The following is a 12,185-nucleotide window of genomic DNA, read 5'->3' as shown; positions in this document are numbered from 1 at the left end:
ATTCGCATCTAACAACCATCACTGTGATTCGAACCTGGTTCACCTCATTGAAAGGTGAAAACTCTATCCTATGATCTACCACGACTCTTTTTGCTTTATATGTGAAAATGAGAGACTGTGTTACGGGAGAAAATTTTTGGAGAAGACGAAACCCACTCAGGGTTGTCGAGCTAATGAAGAAATGTAGCCTAATATCATATAATATAAAGGTTTTAAAGTGATTTTGATGACCACGATCATCAAATAATGTAGAAACCTTAATAAAACACATAAAACGGCTTATTATGATGCTTTAAAATGCACGCTAAATTTATTCTTGCTTACTTAAATACTGCTTCACTACTGCTCGAAATTTTCGGTATAGCAGCTCTGGATTAACGCCAAACATTTAGCTATTTTCGCCAAACTCTTAGCTGGTAACGCCAAATTTGTAAGCTATTAGCGCCAAATTCTAAGCTATTAAAGCCAAACAGTTTCATATTGCAAAGACACCACGTGCACCTAAAGCTGGAAAAACAGATGACTTATAAAATCAAAATTCTATCAAAAAGACTTAAATTTGAAACTTTTTGTAGCATATTTCTTTCAGTTTAACATTCAAGTTAACATGCAAGGAACTGAATTTATTAATTAGGCAACTCTGGTCACTTTCGACCCTTTTCCCATTCATCATGAAATTACAAGCAATGTGTAAAAAACAATTCGGTAATTTAAAATAATTTTACAGTAGAAAAGAGGCAGGACAGTTATCGCCATACAATATTACAAATAAAGGAATTAATAACGTAAATTTTTTGGGTCTGTAAAGTTCACATTGTCATGAAAACAAGTTATTAGAATAATGTCTCTATGTTCATAATATATCATGTAGCTGAATAGTGGATGAAGATGAGGAGAAAAAGTGATAATTATGTGATCTATACAGGTGATAAATAGATGTTACTTGCATATTTTGGTACTTAAGAAACGAGAAGTCACTGCGGGTGAAAGCTTCTATTAGTCTTATTAAGATGTCTTCTCTCAGATTTTCGAAAAGAAGAATTTCATTGAAGTTGGCGGCCTTACACTTGGATGCCTTAACAAAAAAGTTAGAATTTAGTATGGCAATGAATTGATCTACCTGTATAGTATTCATTTTGAGATCTTTATAAACTTCTTTGTTACAGATAAACCATTGAGCCTTGGGGAGTTTACGTAGGGTTTTGTTTTGGCATATATTAGCTGGTTAATTGGAGTTAGAGATATATTAGCCCAGGCAAGGGATGCATATGTTAATATGGGTCTGATTATGGACGTAGTGAACGTTTTCGTTTTAATTGCATATCCGAGTTGTAGAGTAAGCTTTGCAATTTATTGCAGGCTGTTTGTGCTTTGTTTGTAATATTATGTATATAATCTTTTTAGTTGAATTTCCGGTTGAGAGTTAATTCAAGGTATTTGGCTTTGTTGACTGTTGGGATTTTTTCGTTGAAGAGTACTAATTGGTTCTGTGGTAGAATATTGAGGGTTTTTTTCTTATGAATTATACGTAGCTGTGATTTCTGGCCGTTGACCTGAAATTTCCAAGCTAGACACCATTCTTTTGTGTCACAGATTTTATCCTGCATTTTCTGCAAGGTTAAATTGAGATCTTTGGATTTTACAATTAATCCGTTATAATCTGCATGAATTGCTGTGATACTATTGTAATCAGCTCTGTCAACAGGGAAATCATTTGTGTATAAAATTACAAGAATAGGACACTAGGTAAAATATCAAGAATAGGTTACCTTGCGGAACTTCTGTTAGTATGCATCTTTCGGTAGATAATGCGCTTTTAAGATTGATTTGGAAAGTTCTGTTTGAGAGGCATACTTGGATTATTTTGATGATTGCAATTAAATGCAAAGAATACTTTTCGTTTTAATTTATACAATTTGCACCGTAACTCGTAGTTGTAGTTGCAATTAAATAAATAAAATGAATTAAGTTTCCACCACTTCCTATATTTTTACGAACACGTGGTATCCTTGATATTATCTTGATTCTAGTATGCTTTGGGATTTGGTCACCTGTATAGCTCAGCGCCCCCATTCCATTCATTTTGATATTGTTAAAGCTTTGAATTGAAGACATGGGAGTTTGCAGTAGGCGTGGTTGCTCCTTGATATTGTTAAAAAAGTATTGTAAATGCTATTAAGCTACTATAAAAAGAGTGGAAAAGTGCTACTATGGAAAGATTGGTAGTACAGTAATTTTTGACTGAGACGGATTTTAAAAAACTCACTATTCCTGATTACAAATCGAAATTAGTAGCTTTATATTGGGGCAAACAGGCATGTTCATGTTGTAAGATAAAAAACCAAAGATGAAATAATAGTGCTACCAGTTTTAATCATTTTGGAAGTAAGAACTGTCTTCCAAGAAGACACTGCTGTTAACCCCTTGGGGACGGATGATTCAGAAAAGCATATCGTACAAAATCTGAATCAGGATGTAATTAAATAAAAAACGGTAACTTAAATGTAGTCGTTTCTAATTTGACAAACTTACTTTGATTTTGTTTAATTATTGTTAGTTTAATCATGTATTTAATCAATGTTAATTCAAAGTATAACTAAATAGTTTTATTTTGAACAAAGTAATGGTGAATTAAATAAATCAAACAATTATAACTCCGCCCACAAATAAGCTGCTAACGAATTACTTTGATTACCAGTTTTATCTTTTTACCCTGGTTGATACGGTTTTATGCTGGCACGTATTTGTGACAGTCGGCGCGAAAGGGTTAATGAGATAAACAAAAAAAAATATCTAACTACATTATTTCAAACATTACAATGAATGTTTTAAAATATGCATTTAAAACAATAAATACTAAATCGGAAATTTAAATGACTGGTTAAGTTTTCGATTAAGTATTGTTTTAAATTATTTATTAAAAAAAAATTAAATGATTTTATTTTCAGATGACTTCGACTATCTTATGGATAGCTTCAATTTTAATTCAACTTACTATTGTGTTTGGAGTGTATGTTTGGAATTCAGACGAAGATCCTCCCGGTTTAGTTCCTTCTTTGTTATTTGGGGCATCTCATCGAATTTTGTGGTCATTAACATTAGCATGGATTACATTTTCATGTCAAGCAAATGATAAAAGTAATTATTTAACTCTGATTACGATGTTTTAAGCAATTTTAACATTGATTTTACTATTTAAAATAATCTGTTTTTTATGCATAAAAAATTGCGCAAAATTACAGAAAGCGTTATTTTTTACTTGTTATTAAAATTTTTGTTACATGCGTCAAAAAAGCAGGTTATTAAATGATCTGAATTATTGCGTTTTTATTATGTTCTTGCTTGGTGATTCATGCTTGGTGATCAAAGCAATATGGCACCTTTTTTTGCTCTGATTCTCAATTGGTACCTAGTACCAAATTTCAGCTTCATTTTATCATTATTATCACTTACTTCTGTCTATAGTTCCTTTCCCATTGTCTTTGCATAGTTAATTTATAAAAACCTGCTTTAAAAACATACTAATCACTAAACGTATTTAATGACTTATGCACTTTAACCACAACTTACCTGTTTTATTATGGAGGATCTATTCCTAAAAATATCAGTGGCTGCCTCAAAGTTAATGCAGTAGTTACACAAGGACCTGGTTTAGAGTTAATCTAAAACATGGGATTAAATACCAACACCACCACTTATTTTTTTTTAAATCGTTTGTTGCCCTTCCTGTTGACTTTGCATTATTAAATTAATGATAATAAGATACCTCATTTTAGCCCCATTATGAACTTGATTATCTTAGGTCAATCATAAATTAGATTATTTTAGCTCCATAATAAATTTTATTTATTTCAGTTTATAATTTCCTTTTTTTTAAGTAATTCGTCAAATGTGAAAGTGGCACAGCATTATAAGTTTTTATCAAATTACGTTATTAATCACTATCTGGGAGAATTATCCCCCTCGTGGTTATTAATAACCATAAAAAAAATTATTTGTAACTATCATGTTTTACTATAACCAAAATTAGAACTACTGAAAATAGCATTAAACTTTATACAAATTTGTCGTACTTGATGCCAAAATCGCAAGTATTTTTCTACCTAAATTGGCAATGCCACATCATCTTTGCTTTTTGAGTGGCTTCATCGGTTAATACTGCGTTATTTCCTATAAATTGCAAACTTCATCGAATCATTCTAAAATATGCACCACTAAACACAAATACTAGCCGCATTTCGTGACTGAGATGGTGTAATGTCCTTCTCTTAGTAAGGCGTCAAAAGTTGCATACCTTCACGTATCTATTTTGAGTGGGAGCAAGGAAAAAATCGGAAGAGGAAACTTAAATATTGCTATTTACTCAAATGCAACATTGTTTGATGTAATTTTTTATGCTGAATCGAATGAAATCATTTTCAAGACTAATAATACTAAGAGTTTAGAAAATATAATGCTTTTGCTTACAAAAATTACAAAATTTGAATTGTACTTATTCCATTCTAGCCAACTTGTTCCGATTTATCAGAGCATTCTGTCTGCGATACGGAGCTGTTGGAGCCCGCTTCAAATTTTGAGGAGTTTATCGCTTAACGTTTAACTGTTGATTTCTTTATTGATTTAGTTCAATAATTTTCCAGTGACGTCTTTATTCTTGTTTTTATAATAATTATTTTATCAATATTTTAAATATTACTATCATAAAATTAAGCTACTATAAAAAAAAAGTTAAAATCTTAAAGAATACTGTTCACGAATTTTTCAAACTTAAGGAACATTCTACTATAAATGAGCCAATCATATCTATGAATTTCTAAATGTATATTTTAAATAAATTTTTATTTTGATGAAAAAATGAGGGGGAAAAATACTCTCGGTGCATCGTAGGAAAATATTTTGTATTTAAATAAAAATTTTGTTATCAAGACATTTGAATGCACAAAATTGTTTATGCAAAATTAAACTTATTATGTTAAACGTAAATTGCAATTTTGACCCCGCTTTAAAAGTTCTGGGCAGACCGTTCTCAGATTTTTGGGTTGGCAGCTATGCTATTCACACATCTTACTTTCCTATCTAAAAAAATTAAGTATTATTGTCCTTGTATATTTTTTCCCCGCTGAATAAAATCAATAAACATGAAACCAAATGCAAATCAATGGGAGTAATATTTTACATGGTCTTATGTAAATAAAATAATGAATTTTATGATGCGCTTTAACCTTTCTCGTTTTACATCTGACTAAAAAAAAAATTATAATTGTTGCCTTTTTTATAGTCTAATATGAAAATATGATTATTGAAAAATTTTATTGTAATACTTTTTTTCTCTTATTGATTATTTAACTCACTTTCAGATGTATGTTCAAGAATTTTAGGTTCAGAAGCATTCGTCCCCTTAAGTCGTATTACTTACATGGCGTATCTCACGAATTTTACGATAAAGCATTTTTACATCGGAACAACAAGAAGTATGATAATATATGATTTCAGAACAATGGTAAGCAATATTAAGCTATTTAATTATCTTCTCTGCAGTAATCTGTTGCCAAAAATCATTTAGGTACATTAAGATTTGGAAATTTTCGCTATTTAACCATAGGCTTCAATATTTAAGAAAAACTTTTTTCCACTGATAATGTACTAGAGCAGACACTTTCAAAAAGATATCACGCTTTTCTAAAAAAATTATTACAGTTTTTTTTTTACATTGAAGTGATAAAAACTTACTTGAGTGAAAAATTTTATAATCTATCTTCTATATTATATAAAACGCTAATATGTACGTATGTATCAATAAAAAAGATGATATTTCTTTTCTCGCGCTGGCAACAGTTTTCATTTTTAATTGATGGGCTTCGGCGCGCAAGAGCACGTAGTGAGCATCATATGGCTAATCTACATTATATAAAGCGCTAATACGTTTTAATCGATAGGCTTCGGCGCGCAAGAGCACGTAGTGAGAATCATATGTCTAATCGGGTGAATTCTCACCGAATTATCAAAAAATTTCTCACAAAATTATCTTCATCGAAGCCGAAGCTTTACATCCGGCGTTCAGTACTATTTCATATTGTTTTACAACACATGGTTTTAGCCCTCTGGTGGGAAAGACTTTAAAACACAACTTACAACAATTACTTTTCTCAACAACTGAAATTTAGAATAGTGTGATTAAGAAAAATATGTGAACTGTTTGGAATTTCAAATTAATATTGAAATGCACAGGTTTAGAATTTTCTACAGTGAAAAGTTTTCGGAACTTCAGTGTTCAAAAAAGTATACAAAAGCTAGACGTTAAGAACGTATCCAATGAGCGAGTAAAGCGAGCATCGGATTGCAAAGCAATCCGAAATGAACTGCGAAAGCAGTTCCGATGGTTGGCGAGCGCCAGCGAGCAGGGGGCGAAACCTCATAGTATTATATAAAATGCTAATACGTATGTATCAATAAAATCGATGATATTTCTTTTCTCGCGTTGGCAACAGTTTTCATTTTTAATTGATAGGCTTCGGCGCGCAAGAGCACGTAGTGAGCATCATATGGCTAATCGGGTGAATTCTCACCGAATTATCAAAAAAATTCTCACAAAATTATCTTCATCGAAGCCGATGCTTTACATCCGGCGTTCAGTACTATTTCATATTGTTTTACAACACATGATTTTAGCCCTCTGGTGGGAAAGACTCTAAAACAAAACTTACAACAGTTACTTTTCTCAACAACTGAAATTTAGAATAGCGTGATTAAGAAAAATATCTGAACTGTTTGCAATTTCAAATTAATATTGAAATGCACAGTTTTAGAATTTTCTACAGTGAAAAGTTTTCGGAACTTCAGTGTTCAAAAAAGTATACAAAAGCTAGACGTTAAGAGCGGATTGCGAAGAAATCCGAAATGAACTGCGAAAGCAGTTCCGGGGGTTGGTGAGCGCCAGCGAGCAGGGGGCGAAGACTCCTAGTATATATATATTAGACTAAGAGACTATTTTCCACTGTTTTTCATCGTTTCATTTCAAAATGTGCCAGCTCCTTATAGTACTAGATCTAGTCACAGAAGCCTAAATAATTAATAAATTAGAATGGAACAGAATCTTTTAATTCTCTAAGACTAATGAAAAAACTGAAATAATTTTTCTATTACAATTTTTTTTTTTGACAAAAAGGAAGCTGCATCTTATAAATATGATGCTGGATTTCAATTTGCCTATCCGACCTTTATTACATCAATTTCAAATTTTAGAAGTAGTGAAGGATTAATTCGAATTTAATAAAATATTACACATCCTTTGGATACTCAGTACTTGTTTCTAACATGAACTGGAAAATTTTCAAGATTGATTGAAAATCTTTTCAATGTGAGCTGATGAAGAAATTATATCTTTTTTCCCCGGATTTGTATTGAATTTTCTTAAATTCCTTTTTTTAAATAATATTTGTCTCTTTTTTTTATTTATTATTTTGTAATTTTTTCCTTGTTTTCTCTACATTTTGAACTTATTTTATGAGCTCTATATACTTGCAGCTTATGTGCAGAAAATAAAACTTATTGATTTTTTTAATTTTCTTTTTGACCTTTTCGTATTTATTTATGGACCGGAAAGTATTGTCGTTTCAGTTCATTTGATATTTGTAATCAAGATTTTATTTTTAATCAATAATGTATTCACCCTCATTAACAACAACCTTACAATGCTGGATCGAAAATGAATCGAAATGGATGGAGAAAAAAATATTGGTTTCTACGATTAATTAATAGTTAATGCGCCGAAACGACACTACTTTCCAGTCCACCTAATATATTTAAGGGAAATTGCGCTATCACTTTCGCTCTTTTTGTATGCTTGTATTTTCACGGATAAAATTTTCCAGTTGTCCTAATAATTTGCTTGTTATAGATTAACAGCTAAAGAAGTAGTAAACAGGATTTTATCATTTCTGACTAAAATGTAGCATTTAAAGACACTACTTCAATTTCAAATTGTTTGGGGGCGAGTAATTTTAGTACTAAATACATATCTTAAGAATTATTTTTACTTGTGCTATAAACCCGTTTCACTCGGATAGCACATCTGAGACGATGTCTATACACCGTTACTACTCTAAAATTAAAAATATTAAAATCTTAATAATTAGTAATCACAATATTTTAATAAATCCTTCATTCAAGAAAACTTTCCTGTCCAGTGACGCCTTTGCTTTTTCACCAAGCCTTCTCCTTCCTGCTCCTTCCCAAGATTTCGAGCTATTTAACATGCTACGGAATTCTTCCCGAATTTCGGAACATCTTAGATGAAGAGGCAGATATCCCGTTGGGCTAGGTACCTCGTTCACATTTTCAAATAAAATATATTTCACGAAATTTAAATGATTTAGTGCTTACATTTGTTCAAGCATCATTTTGAAGTAAAGGGTCAACGGATGAGTTATTCCTTTGAAAAACAGAGTGGAAACGAATAAGTTTTACGATCTCAGAAATTTTCAAAACTTATTTTTACCACCCCGTAAGCAATGAGTAAAAATTTATTAGCTTTGGTAAAGTTAAGAATGTTAAAAACGTTTCTCTCTTTCATGCTGTGCTGTCGTAACTGCATAAATTTAAAATCTATAAAGATTGGTTTATATTTAGCAGCAAATATATTCAATAATTTAAAAATAGAAATAAATGTTATAAAAAAAAAATGTGAAAGTTTAGAGGACACCTGTTTTTTTTTTTTTTTTTTTTTTTTTTTTTTTTTTTTTTTTTACGTTTTATATTCTGTCTTTTTATGTGATTTATATTACTTAATGTGCTCTATTCTATTTTGTTTTAAAAAACTTTTTTGAGTGCTCCTCACACTATTTCACTGATATATTTTGTTTGGTTTCTCTATATTGATACAATATTAGAAAGCACTCCTTTTTGCGGATTTAACCGTGTAAGCCAATGAAGAGATTATCTTTTTTTTTGTTTCCCGGATTTTTATTGAATTTTTTAAAAAAATAATTTTTTTCTTCTCTTTTTTCATTATTCTGTAATTTTCCATCATGTTTTTGCAAAAATCGTCTATAATTCCTTAAAAAGTGTTAAGCAAATTGTTGCATCATTAAAATTTAGAAATATAAAACAAGATCTTTGAATACACCAGGCTATACTAATATTTTACAAAGTCACATAGTTGCTAATTTTTACTCTTTTGTGCATAAGTGTATTAATACCTCAAATAGTAATATCTATATCTATTTATCAAGTTTGTTAGCACTTGAAAAACATCTCAACAAATCGATGTAGGACCTCGTAATTATAAATTTCTTAATATATTTGTTTTAACTATATGTTAACCATTGCACAGTGGGCCAGCATCCAAGGTTTCGTGGCCAAAATTAGTATTTCGATAAAATTTGGGGTTTTTTATTTAGGGTTTTCATGTGCAGGTAAATTGAATTCATAGTTGAAATATTGAAATACACTAAAAATATCAACAAAAAAACAAGATGGCGGCTGAAATATGGCGAGCAAAAATCTATATTATATAAAACGCTAATACGTACCTATGTATCAATAAAACCGATGATTTTTCTTTTCTCGCGTAGGCAACAGTTTTTATTTTTAATTGATAGGATTCGGCGCGCAAGAGCACGTACTGAGCATCATATGGCTAATCTATATTATATAAAACACTAATACGTTTTAATTGATAGGCTTCGGCGGGCAAGAGCACGTAGTGAGCATCATATGGTTAGTTGGGTGAATTCTCACCGAATTATCAAAAAAATTCTCACAAAATTATCTTCATCGAAGTCGATGCTTTACATCCGGCGTTCAGTACTATTTCATATTGTTTTACAACACATGGTCTTAGCCCTCTGGTGGGAAAGACTTTAAAACAAAACTTACAACAGTTACTTTTCTCAACAACTGAAATTTAGAATAGTGTGATTAAGAAAAATATGCGAACTGTTTGCAATTTCAAATTAATATTGAAATGCACAGGTTTAGAATTTTCTACAGTGAAAAGTTTTCGGAACTTCAGTGTTCAAAAAAGTATACAAAAGCTAGACGTTAAGAACGTATCCAATGAGCGAGCAAAGCGAGCATCGGATTGCGAAGCAATCCGAAATGAACTGCGAAAACAGTTCTGGGGGTTGGTGAGCGCCAGCGAGCAGGGGGCGAAGCCTCCTAGTATATATATATAGTACGTTTAAATAATTAAATATAGCAATGAAAATATAATAATTTTCGTAATTTTATATTAAAAATGAAAAGCACATTATATTTCCGAAGTAATATTACAAAATAACGCGAATTAATTACAAAATAACGCGAAAACATGAAGAAAGAAAAAAAACATGATTTTTGTATTTCGGTATATTTAGTCCACTTTTGCAATATGGGTAAAATGGGGCAGGTTTTTTCGAAAGAAGAAATATCAAAGAAGACAACAAAAAAAAGTTTAGCTAATTACCTCGTGCAACTTTTTGGAGATAAGTTTCGAAAGTGATTCAAACATTGTAAAATGTCGAATAAGATATAAATTTTAAATTTTTTTCAAGAGTATTAAACTAATCCAAAAAATCAATTAATAATTTCAGACTAATTAATTACTCTGATAAAAATGTAACAGAAAGGTGAAATTCCTATATATATTTCAGAAATATAAATTTAAAAGAAAAAATTTTAACATATTTTTCACTGCATTGTACTCTCGTCGATCCAAAAAGTAAATTATAATGTTTGGAATGATTATGAATACTTAATTTGGGCAATATTAAAGCTGCCTAAACATATTTTAGTTGAAATTTAATTTTTGACCTAAGATCATGGTCTTCTGGCCCACTGCAGACATGCCAACTGCTTCGGACGAGCCATTATTTTTTAAATAACGGTTAACAACTGCAAACTAAAATTTGCATATAATTTTCTAATTTTGCTTATTTTTTAGACGGTACAGCTAGCACGTGTAAATTAACATAAAGTGGCGAATTATATAAGCTTTCGAATTATTTAGAAATAGTGGTGGATAAAAATCTAATAAATTAAACTTTTTAAACCAAGAGTCATACATTAATAAACTACCACTCGAAAATATTTATTTTCTGTCCGGAGCAAGTTGGCATCTCTGCCACTCTGCATTGTGGTAAAAAAAAAGTTATATTGTATTTATTAAATCAAGAATAAAATATTAAAACATAAGTTTTAAACCACAGGAAATTCATAAAGAAAACGTATAACTTAGCAGCTAAATTTATGATTTGAGTCTGAAATCCTGTAATTGTAATTTCCTAACTTAATTTAATTTCCGAAGTTAGCTAATTCAAAGAGTATATTCTCTTATCTTTAAAATCTTTTGTTTTACAACTTTTTCCAACAGTTGTTGTTTAAAAATAAAATGCGTTGAACCACCCGATTTAATCAGGAGAAAAGTTATCTTTAAGACCTGATGAAAATCCGATCAAAAACTTTTAAGTGTTCGATCATCTTTTTTTTTTATCTTACACTGTTCAGCATTTATTTATAACGTAGTTTTTTAACTAAATTGAAAATATTTTTATAAGTTAATGAAATAAATATGAAAATAAAACGTATTTTATTTAGGTGGAAATATGAACAAATATTAATTTTCAAGTTTCTAATATCTTGTTGTTCTTCTTTTTATAGGGGATTATGGTGGTTGCACTTACTACAATAACATTCATTGTATCTGCTATATTGACTTTAATCTTTGAATCACCATTTTTGAGTATAGAAAAAGCTTTATTAAATAAACTCTCTGAAAAAAAGAAACTGAAGAAAGACACAGAACATAAAGATGATTAAAAAATAATTATTGCTTAACATTTTAATTTACGACCAATTAGAGATCGAATTTCGTTTTGTACTTATTTCATATATATTTTAAATACAGTTGAAATGCACGTTTTGTATGGTAAAATCTCTTAGAGACAAGAAAATAAATTAATGTTGTTTCTTCATTTTGTTCTCTTCTGATTTAAGAATTATAGAGTTAAAAAATTCAAATAAATTTTTAATTTCAAACGAGAATATTTTGAAATTTCCAGATATTGGTTGCACGTTTTAAAGTAATATTAAATAATAGCAATAATAAAATTATTTAGCCCTGACAGTGTTTTAACAGAAAATAAAAAAAATAATAACAATTTGGACAAATTCATGATGAATGTGGATGTTATAGTTTCTCATTTTAG

General features: G+C 30.0%; 1 protein-coding gene across 3 annotated transcripts in view; it reads left to right on the top strand.

Moving 5' to 3' along the window:
* Positions 1–11,948, top strand: part of LOC107445357 (nose resistant to fluoxetine protein 6) — a 55,840-nt gene extending 43,892 nt beyond the window's left edge. For all 3 annotated transcript variants that reach the window (XM_087159089.1, XM_087159090.1, XM_087159091.1), the window contains exons 14-16: positions 2,949–3,138; positions 5,358–5,500; positions 11,638–11,948. In XM_087159089.1, coding sequence (XP_087015215.1) covers positions 2,949–3,138; positions 5,358–5,500; positions 11,638–11,796 — 492 coding nt within the window. In that variant the 3' untranslated portion in view covers positions 11,797–11,948. The remainder of the gene's footprint in view (positions 1–2,948; positions 3,139–5,357; positions 5,501–11,637) is intronic.
* The last annotated feature ends 237 nt before the right edge of the window (positions 11,949–12,185 follow it).

The sequence above is a fragment of the Parasteatoda tepidariorum genome, chromosome 3, assembly GCF_982258835.1.
Source record: "Parasteatoda tepidariorum strain Cologne lab strain chromosome 3, Ptep-v5.0, whole genome shotgun sequence".
NCBI lineage: Eukaryota > Metazoa > Arthropoda > Arachnida > Araneae > Theridiidae > Parasteatoda > Parasteatoda tepidariorum.
Note: the sequence above shows the minus strand (reverse complement) of the source record. Positions and strands in the feature narration are given on the sequence as shown.